Source organism: Crocodylus siamensis, chromosome 2 (assembly GCF_052110815.1).
Source record: "Crocodylus siamensis isolate JL-2025a chromosome 2, ASM5211081v1, whole genome shotgun sequence".
Classification (NCBI taxonomy): Eukaryota; Metazoa; Chordata; order Crocodylia; family Crocodylidae; genus Crocodylus; species Crocodylus siamensis.
Genome location: NC_143396.1, coordinates 176218752 through 176238828, shown reverse-complemented (window position 1 = coordinate 176238828; position 20077 = coordinate 176218752). Strand labels below are relative to the sequence as shown.

General features: G+C 43.6%; 1 protein-coding gene across 5 annotated transcripts in view; it reads left to right on the top strand.

The window, feature by feature from the left end:
* Positions 1–18638, top strand: part of DEAF1 (DEAF1 transcription factor) — a 41602-nt gene extending 22964 nt beyond the window's left edge. For 2 of the 5 annotated variants that reach the window (XM_090032397.1, XM_090032395.1), the window contains exons 11-13: positions 8061–8126; positions 14263–14352; positions 16635–18638. In XM_090032397.1, coding sequence (XP_089888523.1) covers positions 8061–8126; positions 14263–14352; positions 16635–16727 — 249 coding nt within the window. In that variant the 3' untranslated portion in view covers positions 16728–18638. The other 3 variants (XR_016440213.1, XR_016440214.1, XM_090032399.1) reach the window with 3 other exon arrangements.
* Positions 18639–20077: the final 1439 nt, after the last annotated feature.

Below are 20077 nucleotides of genomic sequence, written 5' to 3'. Positions count from 1 at the left end.
CTCCCTCAGGACTCCCAGGTGAAGAAGGCTGAATGGGTTTTCCTTTAGAAGCACATTGACACTACTTGAACTTGATGTGAAGGGGTCTCTGAAAGAGCAATACAGGATGGATCCCTTCCAGCAGAGCCGGGTGCAGCACTTTGCTGGGTTCCCAGCAGTTCCCGGCCTAGGAAGTGAGGGATCAAATCCAGCTGTTGCACAGCAGTTTGTGGGGTTAATTTTACAGGGCAACTATGTATCTGAGACAGGGTATGTTTCCCAGGACATGAATCCCAAGCTGGACTATCCCTGCCTCCTGAATTTTTTATTTTGTAACATGATATTGATATCTCTGCTACTTGGTGGGTGCGTCTACACGTGCGCTTTAGTGCACAGTAGCCTATTTTACTACTCATTAAAGCGTTGCATAAAAAACCATGCAAATATGCTAATGCACGGTAAAATAAGCTACTGCACATTACACGTCAGTAAAAAAGTGTGTTTTTGCTACTGCACAATAAGACAACCCAATGTGCATTTATTTAGTACCGCACAATGGAGGTACTAAATTTAATGCACATTAGTCAAAGTGAATACATGCACACGTAGATGCATCCAGTAACATCTTATTCTTTTGACAAACATGGCAGATTGCCTTTACCAATCCAAAGAATAACATTAAAAAAAAAATCTGTTTTGAGCCAAGACAGTTCCACTTACTCAGCCAGCAAAATACTTGCCCACCGCTGTACTTGGTGCATCCAGATTTGTTTTTAATTGTCTTTTAATCCAAAATGCTTGCTGGGGAAAAAAAGAAAGACAGCTCTGCTAAAATGTGTAACAATAGCATGCGGATTTATTGGCAAATGCATGTAAGGAAAACAAATCCAGACAGTTTTCCCATGCAGTTGTTTCTCGATTTGTTCAAATGAATTTCACTGTGGGGAAAAAGCACAAGATACATGGGTGCAAGTGCAATGATTGAAAGTAATTAAAATAAATGCCAGGCAATTAAGCTTCATATTTTGTTGGTTGATCAAGCACACTTTCTTGAAAATGCCCCGGTATATGTCACAAGGCCCTTCTTTAGCTGAAGACTGATATTGCTTGGGATTAGCATTAGACATCTAATACTAAGGGAGTAGAAGGATCTTGCAGATATTGCTCTGTCATAATTAACTGTTGCTTTAATTAAGTTTGCATGATCTCCACAATTCTCTTCCCTAGTCTTGGACAAGAGTCTTGTTTTGTAATGATTAGTCCTGTAGAAGGCATTATGCTAATTTTGTATGAATCAGCTTAATATCAAAAAAGCCAGTCCTTTAGCAGTACTTTGGGATGGATCATAGTAAATATTCATTTGTAACCCTCAGAGTAGCTCTAGGGATTAATGTAATAAGTCAGAAGGGGTATTAATCAATTTTTATTAACAGAAATGATGAGCGTAGAAGTCTTGACACCTCTGCAGGAACACTGCCAGTTTTGTGTCTGCAGTCTGGGCTCTGCTACTCTCTTGAGGGATTTTTTTTAACACAGGATCCTTTTGTTAGATAGGGAATGCAGAGAAAATTCAAATATAGGATAAAGCCATCACGAAGTTGAGGGTTCAGCTCTTCATGGAAAAATGATTTAACATGGATTAAAGAGATCTGTTAAGTGTATTCAGGCTATTTTCCAATTTAACAGACTGGTCAGCAATTAACGTTGCTGCCACAACTGTGAATATCCTTGCTCCTTGTTACCAGTCAGAATTCATTCAATTCAAGATCAGGGCCCTCATATTGGAATTTGACACTGTAACTCTAATTCTTAGCTCAGAGTAAGTATATTTGCTAGCAGGGGAAGAAAGCGAGTAGGAAAATGTGCCTGTGTGTTAGCTCTGCTTTAGTCTTTAATAAATAATGAAGCAGTGTTAACAGTTGCTTGCTAATCTTGTAGAAAACTTAGACATTGCTGCATAAAAGCTGTAACTGAGTCTTAAATATTGCAAATGAACCAAACTGATTCCAAATGGCAGCAATTCATTTAGCTTAGCTGAAATGAAGTACATGCAGAAAAGTGGTATTCATTTTTCCTGTGTTGAGATTTGTAGAATTTATAACCATGCAAAGATAGGTTTACTTCCAGTTTTCCTAGGCAGGACAAGAGATTTGTGTTGGGTTAGGTTTGCATCTGCTATTTGTCTGTTGACTGAAACAACACCAATGAATTCAAATGGTTTGACTTCACAAAGCTTCGTTCTGCTCATATATGACTGTTTGTGATGGTTCACTTGAGTCACCAGGATGCATATGTTTTTAAGGGGTTACTGGAATGAGAAATACTGGCAAGCAGAGGACTTGCTATGTGTAGCAAATAAAAAAATATGCTCAACATTGTGAGTGTAATATGCATTGATAAAAAGCCAATGCACATTACACAACAAAGCTGCACTTTGTTTCTTACGTTAGTCTGTTGAGTCTGAGTTTGGCAGGAAGGTTAGAGCAGTGGATGCATTTACAAATCTATGGCAATATCTAGACCCAGAACATTTAACGCTGGTGCATGTAAGATTGGACTACCTAGCTTTTCAGAAAAGAAAATTATACCCAAGCAGTGTAACAGAATATATATGTAGACATCGTGCACTTTAATATTTTAAAAAGGAGCATTTCAGAATACCTTCTTCTCCAGTTTACTTCCCAAGTCTGGTGTTTAGAAGTTTACACTCACCTGTAACCATTATTAGCATTGTGTTCCTCATTATCATAGCAGGAAAATGGTCTGTTTTAAGGGTTTGTGAAGCCCCTCAGCTGTTAAATAGGAAATGTAAGATCACTGACTCCAAACTTAAAAGTTGAACATTTCAGATAGGTAACTTCTTACAAGGGGTAATTCTTATGTCTACATATACATTCAGTTACTAATTTTGACTGTCCTTCTCTTTTAGTTGATATAAATTGGCTTAAGGAGCATGGTTTGGTGGGTAAAGTTCAGGACCAGGGGTCTATTCCAGGTTCTGTTTCCAGCTCTGCCACAAATTTCTTATTTGGCTTTGGGTAAGTTGCTTTGTACCACCATTCCCCATATACAAAAATAAGAATAATACTTACTTCATGTAGGTTTCATGGGGTTCATATGGGGTTGAAAAGTTTTGATATCCCTGGATGGAAGATACAGTAAAAGTATTGAGAATATAGGTTTAAAAAATTACTTTCATAGGCAATTGTTAAAGCTGAAAAATAGCATTCTATTATTTTTTGCAATGGCTGTTTTGGGGTAGTAACAGTTTCAATGGTATTGTTTTAGTTCTGACACCATAGATGGTGAGGATACATATTCAGTCCTTTAGAACCATTGTGGATGCAGTGTAACTTGGTATTGGTAGCCCAGATCATTGCTTAAAATATGAAATAGTTACTGTGTGAGCAACACAATTTAAATAACTCCAGCCATTTTAAAACTAGAATATAACTGGCTTTAAGGCCACCTTCTTCATGCAATTGCCCCGTGACATCCAGAATATCTTTAATTATATTTCTTGATTTTAAAAAAGCTGCTTCTGTGTAGAGACCTCCAAGAATCAGTCCCAGAAATAAAACCAGCACTAGCTTGAATGCGGCAGACTTCAGTGCCAATCAGAAACCCAGTATCTGTATACAAACACTTGATGCACGCATAATTGATGCTTCACTGCTATGTGTTGCTCTGTTTTCAAACAGAAACACCTGACTTCACTTCCTAACACTTGTCTTAGGGTGAAAGACATATCTGGGGTTTGGATAAAAGTAATTTATTATTCATTTAAGTAAAAAAGGCCAACTCTATTAAATATTTGTGTTTCTTGTGTTTTGTAAAAATGAACTTCTCTAAGTATTTTTGTATTGAAGCCTTTTCTAAGCAATAAACTATTTTTGGTCTCAAATAAGTATGATTCCATCTTTCCCAGGTTTCCCTTCTAGACTTGTAAAATTTCCAGCCACCCTTGTTAAAAGACCCAGAGGAAACAGTTTGGTCCCTTGAACAGTTGCTGATCTCCGGTTAAATTGCATCTTTTCTTTATAAAAAAGAGAGAAGGTGGGTGATGAGCTGTCTTCACGTAGGGTCAGCAGGTGCTTGGCATCTCACAGAAGACATTGAGCATCTTTCAGGATCAGCCCAGAAGGAATGGATTAAAGACACGACTTCACACATGCCCAAGCATCTATAGCATCTGTGTTTTTCTTAAAAAGTATATGAAATCACCTTTTATTTTGTGGGGAGAAAACCAGCACTCCCCTCCCCCATATTCTCAGCAAATTGGCTGGGTTTAAGCCATCAAACAAAAACAATAGATGTGCATGGTAAGCATCTCTGCCTTGGAGATCAGCATCAAATCTGTTTAAAAAAGAGGTTTATAATTCGATGTTACCCCTCCCTCCAATACAGCAGGGAGAAACCTACTTTTAAGAAAAAGGCTGAAGATTAAATCAGTTAACAGCTGGACTGTCTGCTTTCTTGGAGAGATTAAAATAACTGAGGGCAGGAGGGCATAAAATTAAACTAAAATAGGGATGGGCATCTAGTATACCTAGAAAGTCATTGGGATGTGGATTATGCACCCCCGCCCCACACCATGCTCAAGTGCAGCAGCAAATGCAATCAGTTTCTTGCAAGTCTTTTTTTGTGAGAGGGACCAGGAATATCCTGCATCAATCCCCACTTGATAAAATCATTTCCCTGTTTGGTTCTTGAATGACTTAATTCTACAGGCCACTCTGTAATGACATGATACCTGATAGAGATTGATAAAAGGGAGATAAAAATGTTGTCTGTACCTGCAGATTTCAGGAGAGCTGAGCCTGAGTTGGAGGAGTTCTTCAACTAAGGGCTGAAGACGGGTGTGCTCCTTGTCAATCTTTCATCACTAAAAATCTCATGTGCAAAAACAGAACAGCCAAGTTTATGCACCTCTGGAAAGCCAGCAATAGCATTTTCAGCTGAGAGAGACTGTGCAGCATGGCAGCTCGGGAGGACTAGGACTCATTGATTTCCCACCCCCCCACCCCCACCTTGTGCAAGGGACATCCATCTGCATGACTGAATAGACTTGCTGACATATATTGTGGTTGATTAGGACTGTGTCTGTTGGAGGGGAATATTTATTCTAACACTTCAGCATGTTGCATTTTTATTACCATCAGACAGGTGCCAGGACACACACACATACAGTATACAAAAAATATAGCCATAAGCAGTGTGGAATTTTTCCATACTTCACGCTAACTAATTTGTGTTGGCATAGTAGTTTGTCATCCACTTAGTACTTAAGGCTTGGAGCTTTTCTTGGAAGGGTATAGGGCTTCTTCCCAACATGATTCTCTTGCTTAAATAAGCATTCTGTAAAGGGGCAAAAGAACATATGCTAGAGAGGTCAGATGCCAAATCTCAGCTGATATATATCACCTCTTCTTCTATTGGTCTGTATTCCACTGAGGTGGGCCTTCAGTTTGGACAAAATTGTGGCTTCAAATTCCAAGCAGAAAATTGTACCAAGTAAACTTGGATATAAATGCCCCCCCAGTTCCCTCATGCCCAGCTGGGATTTGAAGTGTTGCAGATCCTGTGCATGGTAATTTGCATTCTGCACAGACTGAGCAAGACTCTTAAGGTATGGACACATACATTTTATCTGCTTTAACGTTGGCGGGGGAGGCTGCTGCTTGGGATCCCACAGCAGCTGGTAGGAGCTAAACATTTCTGCCTTAGTCTGTAGCAATGCAAGTGAGCTAAATCATCCGAACTTTGACCCTGAATAAATTAGGGTTAGGAGTTGGAGCCATTTTCCTACTTTTGTGTGGCTACAGAATCATGCAGATATAACAGTTGCATCCCTACAGCTTGTATTGGCATCCTTTCATAGCAGTGAAATTGTTAAGTCTGTCCATATGCTTAGTTTAATAAAGCCAGAAGCAAATCAAACATCTCACTATAGCGAGGTTGTGTCTATGCTGCTTTCTTGACCCTCCAGGTAAAGCATGTTCTCAAGCATGCTCCCTCCTGCTCACATGTGCCAAGCCTGGAAATGTGCCAATGAAAGTGCCCTAGAGGTGCTGTGTCACCACTGCTCCCAAGGTGTTTGTCTATAATTCTATTCAGAAAATGGCTATGACGGGGTGTCCCAAGAGCATCTTAACCCTACATTTCTGAGTTGGGAGAGCATCTTCCTGGAAAGATCAGGGATGCAGCACAGAGTTTTACCCTGAAACTTCCATCTGGTATTTTTCAGCTCCCAAGAACTTCTTGATTTTGATTCCATGTCAGAGTAAATTGAAGCTTCACAGGAACACTATGACACCAGGTCAAAAAGATGATCCAAAATTAATCCCATAATCTGCTTAAGCATTTGGTTCCTACTTTGGGATAAACCTACTTTGCTCTAAGGTGGTATGGAGTTTCTTTTGCTTAACTGTTCTCTTGGGAATTTATTGCTGGACTAGCACTGTCTTTATAATTTGACCGGGTTTCAGTATCTCTTGCTAATTTCTCAGCACGCTCTGCCGCTGGGCACGTCAGGTTCAGATATGGGGATAGGAATCGTTTATTGTACTCAGAAACTGACCTTGAGCAAATTTTTATGCCACCTGCTTATATGTGCACGTGCTTAGGCACTGTGAGGTGCTATGGAATATATTAGTGTACGCTGGTATTTCTCAGACCAGAGTGCATGCATCCCTGGGAGTATGGGGTAAACTTCTAGAGGGTATGTAAGAGGAAGGGAAAAGGTAAATATAAATGGAAGAGGAAGAATTGAAAAACAACTCTACACAGTACCTCTTAGGTGCAGGGGAGTTTAAAATATGATGGTACTGAGAAAGTGTTACTTTTTTCCCAGCTGTAACAGAATCATAGGGAAACAGCAATGGAGCAAACTTAACCCAGGGAAGCTTCAAAATTCCTGGCATACCCCAGCAGATACTAAATGTCACGCCAGGTGGTGATAACATCACATTTCAGACGAACCAAGTCTTAAAGTTGGGCTCATTTGAAGAAATGCAGCTTTCTAAATCTGTGCTCATGAAGTTTACCTGTATGTTTAGCATGAGGATCAGTTACAAAACCCTAGCAGGTTGCATGCCTAGACTTTGCCTTTAATAACATGGCAGAGGTGCTTAATTCTTCTATGGCTGCTTGATTGCAGAAGGTCTTCAATCTCCACACATTTCCTGTGTGTTGGGGAGCTAGATAGTAAAGTCAAGGTAGTTCCTAAAGGGTTTCAGACATGCTTATTTTGTCTATTTGTTGTCTTTTCATATCTGTTGAGCTGTTCTACTTCTCTAGGGTTTAGCTGTCCTTTGAAGTAGAATAGGAAAATGTGACTATCACAAGGGTGGGCAATTATTTCAGGCAGAGGGCCGCTTACTGAGTTTTGGCAAGCCATCGAGGGCAGCATGACAGGCAGCTGGGGGCAGATAAATATTAATTTTCTAATTTTTCTAGCAGCCCCGTGGGCTGGATAGAATGGCCTGGCGGGCTGCATCTGGCCCGCGGGCTGTATTTTGCCCACCCCTGCTCTATCAGAAGCACAGGCAAAGCAGTTAGCTGATGGTCTTATAAAGTCTTCAGCATTCTTGCCTTGGAACTTGTGATGCCGCTAACTGATAACTTTTTGTGCTTTCATTTGTACAAGAATATCACTTATTGCAAAATTAAGCCACCACATTAATGAATAAGCAACTTGTGTGGGTGAAGTGGGTGTAGATTCATATTGCCTTCAATTAGCTGTTACCTTAGAAGCTAACTAGGATGTCTGCTGCAAAGAAGTGGCCTTTGCACCAGCTACTTCATTCCCTTCAAGAGTATCCTTCAGTGTCCCCTTCTTGCAAGCGATGATAATGTTTTGTTCCAGTGCTGTGGTAGCTAGAGTTCCAGGCTTTGTGCAAGTAATAATGCGCTAATAATGCACGAATGGGATGTAGGTGGAATTTCCCCCCTTAATCTAATAGCTCGGCAAACAAGCTCAGATAACAAAGTGTCTATGATAAACCACTTTCCATGTTGCTGTGGTTCAGGGACAATACTGCCTATCTGGAGTAATGTGTCCAACATTTCTCTCATTGCAGCAGTATCAAAACCAGTTATTTCAACAAACAGAAGATGTGGATGGAAAAACAGAAATCATCATCAAGGTAAGTACGAGGCTAACACATCACACTAGGAAATGTAAATCCTACCTCTAAAGAGAGGTAGTTAGCCATGTTAGTCCAAAGTTGGGTGGACAGGGCAGGGTGGCACCTTGACCAAGTTAATTAATAAGGTGCTGGACTGTCTTGCCTTCTGGCTGCCTGTAAAGATCATGTGCTTTCAGAATGTTCTTTAGTGACCTTTTTGCTTGTCTTGTCCCAACTCAAAATGTAGTTAAAAAAGACCCCAAAACCACTCTTTCTGAAATGTTCAGACTTGTCCCCTCAGAAATCAGACACCAAACCATAGTCCCCTCTAGTGAGGTCTGACAAACTCTTTGTTTCTTAAACATAACATTTCATCTTCACAAGTCCCATTGCACTTCCTGGAGGCAAGTAGAAGTAAGTCCTTCTGAGCTGTGTTGATGCAGTTCCTACCTGGTTGGTAGGTCTTGTTAGCAAAGAACAGGAAGCTCTCCTCTCTTGTAAGTTGAGTATCACCTTTGCATGGTTCCTATCACCGTTGGGTGCTATGACTCAAAATTGGGCCTTCTGCTGAATTACTCAGTAGGCTTTTCATAATGGTTGTGCCCTGTTTTGGGTACTAAAACATTCATAGATTCATGAATATTTGGGTTGGAAGGGACTTTAGCAGATCATCGCATCCAACCCCCTGCTCTGGGTAGGAAAAAGCATTGGGGTCAAATCACCCCAGCCAGGTGCACATCTAGCCTCCTCTTAAAGACCCCCAGGGTAGGGGAGAGCACCCTTCCTTGGAAGTCCATAATAGATTTTGGCCACCCTTACTGCAAATAAGTTCTTCCTGATATATCTAACCTAAATCTGCTCTCCATCAGTTTGTGGCCATTGTTTCTAGTTACTCCAAGGGTCACCCCTTGTGTCTGCTATTCCTTGCTGCCCCCCCCCCAATGAATTTGTAGGTGGCCGCAAGATCCCCTCTCAGCCTTCTCTTGCAGAGGCTGAAGAGATCCTGGGCCCTTAATCTCTCCTTGTAGGGTTTTGCCTGCAGGCCCCCAACCATACAAGTAGCCCTCCTCTGAACCCTCTTGAGATTGTCCACATCACTCTTGAAGTGCGGCGCCCAAAAATGGAGGCAGTACTCCAACTGCAGCCTGACCAGTGCTGCATAAAGGGGAAGTATCACCTCTCTGGACCTATCTATCATGCACCTGCTAATATACGTTAAAGTGTGGTTAGCATTACTGATTGCTTTGTCACATTTACAACTCATGTTCATCTTGGAGTCAACAGTGACTCTGAGATCCATTTCCACTGCTGTGCTGCTGAGAAGGTCCTTCCCCAGCCTGTAAGGGTGCTGGTGATTCCTTCTCCCTAGGTGCAGCACCTTGCATTTGTTCTTATTGAACTGCATCCTCTTCTGTTCCACCCACTTTTCCAACCTGTCCAGATCCGCCTGGATTCGTTCCCTACACTCTGGTGTGTTAACTTTATCCCATAGTTTGGTATCATCTGTGAATTTGGACAGAGTGCTTTCCACAGCCTCATCCAAGTCGCTGATGAAGACATTGAACAACACAAGTCCCAGGACTGAGTCTTGCGGGACTCCACTGCCCACATCTTTCCAGGTCAAAACCAATCCATCCACCACCACTTTCTGGGTGCAACCCCTAAATCAATTTGCCACCCACCTGACCATGTAATCATTTATGCCACAGCCACTTAGTTTATCTGTGAGAACAGAATGAGATACCATACTGAAGGCCTTCTTAAAGTCCAAGTACATGGCATCTACCTCGATTCCTGCATCTAAGCATTTTGTGACCTGGTCATAAAAAGAAACAAAGTTAGTCAGGCAGGATCTACCTGCTGTGAATCCATGCTGGTTGTCCTTTAGGATGGCTTTCCCCACTGGACTTCCATAAATGTGATCCTTAATAATTTTTTCAAAGGTTTTCCCATGGATAGATTTCATAGACATTAGGGCTGGAAGGGACCTCAGAAGATCATTGAGTCCAGCCCCCTGCCCAAAGGGCAGGAAGTCAACTGCGGTCATAGGATCCCAGTAAGATGAGCGTCCAATTTGCTCTTGAAGGTGTTCAATGTAGGTTCTTGAACCACCTCCGATGGCAGGCTGTTCCAGACCTTGGGGGCTCAGACAGTAAAGACATTCTTCCTTATGTCCAGCTTGAAATGGTCTTGCAGTAGTTTATAACCATTCAACCTCATCATCCCTTGGGACGCTCTGGTGAACAAACGTTCCCCCAGATCCTGGTGGTCACCCTTGATAAACTTATAGGTGGCCATCAAGGTCACCCCTGAACCTGCGCTTTTCCAGGCTAAAAAGCCCCATGGCTCTCAGCCTGTCGTCGTAAAGTCTGTCTTCCTGGCCTCTGATCATGCACGTGGCTCGTCTCTGACTCTCTCAAGCTTCTCCACATCCTTTTTGAATTGTGGAGCCCAAAACTGGATGCAGTACTCCAGACAGAGATAAGACTAACTGGTCTATAGTTACCCGGATCATCCTTCCTCCTCTTCTTGAAAATAGGGACCATGCTGGCCCTTTTCCAGTCCTCTGGGACCTGACCTGAGCACCAAGAGTGCTCAAACAGCCATGTCAGTGCTTCTTCTATGATCGGCCAATTCCTTCAGCACCCTTGGATGAAGATCACCTAGGTCTGCTGACTTAAACACATCCATCCCCTCCAGGTGTCTCTTCACTAAGTGATGCTAGCAGTTGGTGGGCTGATTTCCCTTTTGTGCCTGTCTGTGATCCAATTGGGAGACTTGTCCTGATCTGAGTTCAGGAATACAGAGGCAAAAAACTCATTGAAGAGCTCAGCTTTGTCCCCCCATCTGTCACTAATTGCCCTAGTTCATCCTATAGGGGTCCTATGCTACTCTGCGCCTTCTTTGTGCTCCCTATATACCTGAAGAAGGACTTTTAGTTGTCTTTAATTTTTGTTGCCATTCCTCTCTATATTTTCTTAAATCAGAAAAAAGTAGAGCTGGGACGCACAGAAGGTCCTTCAGTCCAGCCCCCTGCTCAAGGCAGCGTCATCCCTATCTAAAACATCCAAGATAAGCGTTGTCTAACCCAGGGGTGGGCAATTATTTTGGCTGGAGGGCTGCTTAACAAGATTTGGTGAGCTTCTGAGGGCCACACAGAAAGCCCCACCCCTATTGCCATTTTGGGACCAGAAGGTCCCGCCCCTAACCCCTGGCCTTTGTCACCAGAAGTCCCTCCCCTTGCCCCCTGGAAGTATTCCTATTGGGAGGAAGGGTTGCCATCTTAGAACCAGAAAAAAAAACAAATTATATGCTAAAAGTTAAAAACCTGCTATAACATATTTTAATTTGATTACAAAAAATATTTTGTGGAGGGGTTTGTGAGGGGGTGAGGCTGTGTGTGGGGGACACAGGGTATGTGGGGGATTGTGGGGACAGGGTGTTGGGTTTGTGGGGTGTGAGGGAGGGGTAGGGAGGTGGGGACTCCTCCACACTCTCCCCATGGCATGCAGCCCCTCCCTGCATGCTGCAGCAGGCAGCGGTGCTCATGCCTGGTGGCGTGTGGGTCTGGCCAGTGCTGCGCATGGAGGCAAGGGGCTCAGCCTGGCCAGCTGGGTATATCACAAGGGCTCCCCTTCATGCATGCATATCTTCTGCACTTGCACCGGAGGGAAGCTCCATGTGCTGGAGTCAGCTGCATTCTCCACTTTCTGCCATGCAGGTCCCAGGACTCCGCATGGAAGCAGAGGCTGGGGCTCCCCTCCAGTTTTGGGAGAGTCCCAGAACCTGTGCGGTAAAAAGCGGCACAGGCAGCCGGCTCCAGCACATGAGGCTTCTTGTTGGTGGGTGGGGAGTGCTGGCGATAGAGGAGGCCTGGCTGGGCTGCACCCCTTGCCCTTTTGTACAGCGCTGGCCAAAGCTACATGCTGCTACCACTACCTGCAGGGACTGTGAGCTATGAGGGTAATGTGGCTGGGGTCCCCATGCCCCCCATCCTCCTCACATTTGCATGCTGCCCACCTGAGCGCCAGCTCCAGCCCCACACTCTGTCTTCCCCGCTGCAGCTTGCCCTCACCTCTGCCGCTTCTTCACCTGCTGCCCAGAGCGAGCGGGACACCGGGGAAGCTGAGCAGGTCCCCTGGCAGCTGCAGCAGTGTCGGCAGCAGCCCTGCACAAAAGCTGCTTGCTGGCCAGGCAGGGCCCTTCTGCCTACAAGCATTCGAGTGAAGTGGAATTAGGATATGTTGGGGGAAGGGGGAGGGTATACATGGGCACCTTGCTTCCACCCTCGTGGGCAGAATGGCTGGGTGGGGTACAATTTGTTGGTGGGTGCCACAGACTGGATAAAAGTCCCTGGCAGGCTGAATCCAGCTCACGGACCGTATTTTGCTCGTCCTTAGTTTACCCTGTTCCAAAAAACCTAAGGAGCAACCCTCATGTACAACTAGCAGGCAGAAGGCCTTAGACATCAAAAACACCCTTCAGCTTGCCACAGGTAAAGCCAAGGGACAAGGGCGCACAGTATCATGTGAACTGCTGACCAACTGTGCTAAGGATAGATTTCACAGGCTCTGACAGCTTATTGTCCATCCTTGAGTGTGTGCATTTTTATCCAAACATGATCATGGTCTGAAGATAATTTTGTTGCCCTGACTTTATTTCTAGGTATGGAGATGATTTGCAAACAGATGGTGTGACAAACTGAGTGTTAATCAGGGCACTGAATGTTAAATCAGTTGTGCTTGAAAGCGAGAGGAACCAACTGAACTAAATATTGCCGGTGTTAATGGCTCCACGGTGACAATATATTCACAGCCAAGCTCTGCGTCCTGTGGTGGCTGTACACCATTGCTGCCATTTACTAATGACATACCAGTAATTTTAAGGGTTGGATACTGAATGAGCTGTAAAACATTGACTCTTGCTCTAGTTATTCATCCATTTCAATGTGTGGCTGCTTTTCACTTTTAATCGGATCTTATAGAAATAAAAACAGTGACAGACACCAAAATACCATTTAAGTACTGTGACTTGCAGTTTCAGAATCCATCTATCCTTTGTCTGTGAAGCTGCACTTACTTGGCCCTGTGCTTTCATAATAGCTGTCCTCCATCCCTTTTACTTTTTGTTAATGTTCTGTTTTGAATGTACATATAATTGTCATTTTCAGCCAGCACAGCAAAGGCTGCTGCAACTCAGTCTGATTTTGTCGTAATACATTTAGGTGTTGCTTCACACTTGGTGCAGAGTATTTTGCATGTATCAGACCCCTTCTGTTTGGGGAGAAAAAAACAGGGAAAAGGGAATCTGGAGGGTGAGCTTCCAGGAGTACTTTGGTGGTCCATGCCAGCACTAACTAAACTAGTGTAAAGGAGCTGAGGACATGGCTAAAAAAAAAAACCAAGACAGTGTATCTTCAATTAAAATTGGGGGGGTAAATTATATGAGCAGACAAAGATTCTGCTAGAGTAGAGGTTCTCGCATGTTTTCTTATTGTGTATCCCCTTCCAGATTTACCAGCTGTTCACATACCCCTACCAGAAAGTTTTATATTTTAACCCCTTAAATGCCAATTGTTATTATAATGAAAATTAAATCCTTCATTATAGAGTTTCTCGTGCATACCCCCCAGCAATGTCTTGCCATACCCCCAGGGGTATGTACCATAGTTTGGGAATCTCTGTGCTGGAGTAACTGCTATTTAAAATTTACTTATGGCTAATTAGGATCAAGTTCTCTTTTCTGCATGCGGAGAGATGTTAAGAGCAGGTGGTGGATTAGGAGAGCCCACAGCTGTAAATCCTTTCCCCTCCATTGTTTGTCTGTTAGAGTGGGTCATTAGTTAAATAAGGCCAGTCCCAATGAAAGAGGTTTGGAAGAAGGTTTGTCTCTTACCAGGTTTCCTTGCTGACTCAAGGTATAATTCAGACCTTGCAATGGCTGTTTGCTCTTCAGAAATGCAGGCAAAACTATTCTGCTTTCTTAAAGGACCTCAGCTAATAATGGCAGGGAGAAAGGCTTTCCAAAGCTATGTCCAGCCGCCATCATGCTGGTTCTGCTCTGCACAGCTGTGAGCTCCACCCTGTGAACCGAGACTGTTTTTGAGTTGAAAAGCTCTGCCTCACCTAACTGTTTCCATCTTCTGTTCTCACAGCAGTCCTGTGTCAACTGTGGCCGGGAGGCTATGAACGAGTGCACTGGGTGTCACAAAGTGAATTACTGCTCTACTTTCTGCCAGCGGAAGGTAACGGATTCTTTCTAAGTCACACGTACCCTTCTCTAAAGGCAAGCGGCCTGATTGGAAAAAGACACGTACACGCCTTGCGCCGAACACCCCACAAATAAGCACAGTAAGAAGCCCCACCTGCATATTCCTACCTGCACACCCATATTCCAGCGTGGGCTTTCAGTTCCACAGACCTTGTTCATCATACTTCAGTGTGGCATCAACATGACATAGCCATTGAGGGATGGAAGCCTATGGGCTGCCTATGAAAGTATGGCAGGCTCCTATATTTGGGGTAGTTCATTTTCAATATCTCTTGGGTTGTTCATACTTCTGCTGCCATCCCGGGGGTCTGTTGTAGTCCATCGCTAGCAGCCTGCCTGCTCCACTGCTGACCTGTAGCAGTTACGTTATTACCAGCAGAGTGCCAACCAGGGAGCAGCTGTGATAGGGAAGGGATGCTTTATCAATCAGTGAATAAGGAGGCATGGTTCTTTTTCTGTAACACCTGCCTTATTACCTTACTTATTGCATAAGTAAAATCTTCATTAAAAGATTAAATTGATGTATGTTGCATGCAGCATATCCCTGTCCTCAAGCCAGGCTCATAAGTTAGGAGACATCTATGAGCCCATGCTCCTGCCATGTATTTCCACTTTGTGACAAGCTCTTCTTTGTCACTGGGAGCTTCTGTTACTCTCCATCTGGCAAAGAAAACATGAACTATCAGTGTATTCATTCCCCTCAGAGTGCTCCCACGGCCTCACTTATGCCCTTGCACTTGCTTTGTAAACATAAACACACTGCTCATATAACCTATGTGCATTTTTCAGGAAAACCATTGCTGGTGTTGCTGCCACACCTCTCAATAATACTCCAAAGAGTTTCCTGTCATTTCCAGATCACTTTTTTAAAGGTGAACTCCCAATGACAAAATGAAAACCTAAGCCTGAAGCAGGCCGTTGAGTGCCTCAGTAGGTGAGCTGTAGGGAACATTAGACACAAAAATATGCACTGACGCCTGCCTTTCTTATAGCAACCTTGGCACATCCTGATTTGTAAAAGACTTCCCACAAGACCTTGTTATATCATGTCACTGACTGCCCAAATTTCAGCCCAAATTACATTGGTGATATTACCAATATACTGTGGGATGGGTTAAGCAAACCAGGAAGTGCCTCGGGACTTCTCAAGTGAAGGGAAAAATCAAGCATGGAAAGGTAAGATGAAGTCAAATTGTATGCTAAACACTTGCTGCAGACCATTTCTGAGACATTCAGCATCTGTTTCTTGTCTGGCCTCCAAGGAGAACTGAAAAAGTACTTTAGTTGCTGTCAAGGGCACCAAGGAGAATAATCATCAGAGTGTTTTAATAGTCAATGAATGGTCTTCTCCTCTGTTATCTACTTACTTCTGCTTTGTAAGAAAGAGCAATTGTTGCTGCGGTTTCTACTCGCTGTGTAGAGTCATTAAAATGTTCCAGGAATGAATGAACATGTGCTGCTGTAGCCACTTTAAATTTGCATGCTGTTTTCAGTTGGTCTGAGGACTAGCTGCCCTACCAGGTTATTTCAATCCAATGTAATGCAAGATGGCCAGTGCATATGGCACTGAATAGACCCAACTTAACTTTTTTACTAGACAAGATTGTTAACTATTCCAGACAAGCCAAACAGCAGGCCCACTGTTGATGCCAGGCAAATTGTGCTATACTGGAGTTTCATGCAGCTGTTGGCAGCTGCATCTTAAAATGCTGGCTCCCCCAGCACAATCCGATGTGCTCAACAGGTAGAGAAGCATACTGCAGGTGGTAAGGTTGGTGATACAGTGCAAGGTAAACTTTCCCTTTTTTGTACTGAATCCGAGTCCCATCATTGCACTAATGGGGTGTGTGTTGTCTTGTAGGTCGGGGTGAAACAAACCTCTTAACCATCTAGGAGTATTCAAGCTCCTGCAAGTCCTTTTCCCACAGTCTGGGGAGCTGGCTTTGCTCTCCTGAGTGGAGTCCAGCTTGGAGAATTGCTTGTTTACCTAGTTAATTCCCCTTTGCAATGTCAGCTTGATGCAGCACTCATTATGTACTCTACTAAATTGGTTTAGTTTTGCAGAGCCCTGGGAAGCCATCACTGCACTTCTTCTGTCAGAGGAAGTGCTTCCTTAATATAGTTTATAAAGGTTGGCAGATCTTTTTGGGACCATTGAGGGGAGCATATAAACAGGCGGTTTCTGAACCTCCTCTTGGTGCTGTTGCCATTTGCAGTCACTAAATCAGTGTCTCTCTATCTGTTCTGTCCTTGCAGGATTGGAAAGATCACCAGCATATGTGCGGTCAGTCAGCCACCGTCACAGTTCAAGCAGATGAGGACAATGTAATAGAGAAAGTCACAGTCTGACAAATCTACCTCTTCCAGTTCCCAGAAAAGTTGGAGAAAAAAGGTGCCTGGCTGAACCAGCAAGCTGGTTGCAAACTCCTCCAATGGATGGTTGTCTGAAAACTGAATTTTTCTTAGGAAGCCTTTTTCATATGCTGGGATATCCTTTTCAGGCTTACACCAAACCTGTCAGCAGTGCAGAAACTGAAGATATGTGACCTGGAAATGATAACTAGACTTGCTGGCCAAGAGGCCGCCTTCAATTTACAGAAACTTTGGACTTTAAAATTAATCTCTCAAGATGCAGAAACCTCTGCAATGCAGATTTCATCTTTCTAGCCAGCTGTCTTGCTCATTTACAGTGGCTGGTTCAAGGGTTAAGATGCATCAGTATTTCATACTCCCATCAACAACACCTTACCTCTCATATGAAGAAAACAAATAGGCCTTTGTTTAATTTATTTAATTGCCTTTAAAAAAATACAGCATCAGCTGTAGTCCATCACTGATGTTCCTTTTTCTGATACATTTCTTCCACCATGGTCAAAATTTAAACATATTGGAAAGGTGCACGTGTATATAAAGGGAAAATGTTTTGTTAAATAAAATACAGAGAAATCACGAAAGCACATTGATGGAACATTAATCCCCGCTATAGCACTGAATTACAGGTATAAGCATGGAGAATTGGCAGGTGGATGAACAGGAACACCCTGTGTGGAGTGCAGCTGGCATTATGGGCAGGTTGTGTGCAGTTATGTGCTGTGTTTGACACAGCAATGTTGAGGAAGAAGCTTAGGTTTGCAGTACTCCACGCTGTAAAGTGAAGAAACTTCATGGCATTGTAACTTCAGACCTGCCACCCTGTGGCTAAGCAATATGCCCCTAAAGTAAGAGAAGAAATTGGTTTCCTTCCTGCTATTTGGTATACTGACAATCCAGACTTCGCTGGTATTGTTAAAACAAAATGCAGAGTGTTTAATAAGTAAAATGCACAGGTGGTAGCAATGGCTAGTTGTTACTATCTGATGGCTTGTGACTTATGAAAAAGGAGCTGTTCATCTCCACTTAGGAGGTAGTGGGTAAGGGAAATAATGTGTGACTTCTAGTAGCTTATTTCAGCATCTCTAGGATGGGAATAGGGTTTCTCTTTCAGGAGCTAAGTATCTGATTCCTATCTGTCTTGGTGTGGTCTCACATATGCTATATATATATGCTAGAAAGCAATGCCTAACTGAGATCCTTCAAAAAGCAAAGGTATAGCTTCAGTGCAGGAAGACTCTGGATCAGCACATTGTTTATGATGCCAGAAGGCAAAAAGATGCGGCCACATTTCCACAGCAACTCGCTTCACAATTCAGGATAGTAGAGACATAACTGGTAAGGGTTGTACCCTGGGCAGCTTTTGTGAGGGGTTGTGTCAGCACAGCCAGCAGCCAAAGGGCTACAGGGTGCACAGATGCTCTTAGGACTGTACTGCAGCCTGTGCATCTCGTTCCAGTCACCCTAGTGACAAAGTCATCGGCTCTGGGGAGGGGTGGTGCTGCATTAACCCGTGATTGCTGACCATGCTGACACCTTTCCACGCAACTCCTGAGTAGTTGGCTCATAAGGGGATCTAGACTGACAAGAAGAGTAGGGGCACTAGCCCACAGCTACCTCACAAACAGGGTCAGCTGTGATCCTCGAGTGTCACCATTTCTAGTTGCCAGCAGCAATGGACAACTGTGGATTCAGCAGCAAGTAGGTGGTGCCCCTTGTACATTGGTGCCCAGGACTCGTGTCCCAGTCACCTACCATTTGTTATGCTGCTTGCAGGTTAAGGTAATACGAAGATCAGCTTGAAAACAACTGATCCTAGTGTTAAAGCTGAAGAGTGTGAATGAATTAACTTTGCTTTTTCACATGAAATAACTATTTTTAACGCTTCCCCCCACCTTACTGTCATTGTTATCTTACAAAGTTCCTTATTACCTGAATCCAAGATGATCCTGAATTTAAGATGACCCCCCCCACCCCCGATAATTACTTTCTATACATGGAAAATAGATAAATGTATTATAATTTTCCATGTTTGGAATGCAATTAATTAGAGGGTAGTCTTTAATTCATCCCCCCCACAGTGGAGAAAGCAGTGGTACGGAGGAGGCAGCCCAGTCCTATAGCTGTAGCATGGCACCAGCACTGCTGCTACAGAGCTGGGCTGGGGCTGTCCTCCGTGCCCTGTGCAGGAGCAAGGGTAAGGGCAGGGGAGAAGGGTTCGGGGGGGTGCAGAAGCTGTGGGCAGAGACAAGGGAAGGGTCATGGAGAGGAGATGTGGGAGCCAGGAGCCCAAGGCCGCCGGGGGGAGAAGCAGGGGTGTAGTAACCCCTGGTGGCAGGCAGCAGCTCCAACCCTGACTTGGGACTGGGGCCACAGCTGGAGCTGCAGCAGCTGTCTGCCCCCTTCCCCGCTCCTGCCCCCTGCCTCCAGCTGCTTTAGTATTTGATTTGAAGATGAGGGGCTTTTTCCCCATGTTAAATGGGCGGGTGGGGGTGTGGAAGGGGAATGGGGATGGGCAAGGGATCTTGTCTTTGAATCAAGTGAACGTGGTGCTAGAAGGAGAAATGTCCCCATGATGTGCAGCTGCTCTCTGAAGATTAAAGCCATCTGTTGTGAGTAATAGACCTGGGTAAGGAATCTGTTGCCTTTTCAGCATGAACACCAATGCATTTTCAGCTACTACTGAGTGTAGATAACCATGCAGACAGTTCTAAGAACGCAGGACTTGCCATATCGGAGTACTCCAACATGTCCCAGACCTTGCTTGTGGCCCATATCTCATTTTACAGAGGTAAATAGAATCCTTCCTACACCTGATTAAATATGCATTTTGTAATAAAATGCAAGAGGAGATGCTGCTGTTTTATAATTATAAACCCCATGGCACTTGTAAGAACAAAGCTGTCCCAGGCTCGCATTTCATTTGGTATAATAATAAAATAGTGTGCGATTTTTTTCTGATGAAAATTTGATTGACACATTTTTGCCAGCTCTGTCACTACTCAAAAGACTAAAAACGTTTTTAAATAAATGTAATTTCCCTGCCATGTCAAAAAATAACATTTTCTATATAGAAAAAAATCATAATTCAGAAGATCTTTTACTAATATTTTCTAATAATTTATTTTCTCTAACTTCCTTCTGTAGTCCCTGTCCAAGCCTTAAATTAACAGGAATCTTGTCTAACTAAGGACTGCAGGATTTGGCTACGTTGTTAACAACAGTAAAAGCCATCAGTTGTTCCCTTTTGGTGGCAGATAAAAGAGGCTAAAAAGGTCTGCATTATGAATTTGTGAGGGTAGCCAATTTGAGCAGTTAGGAGTCACTGA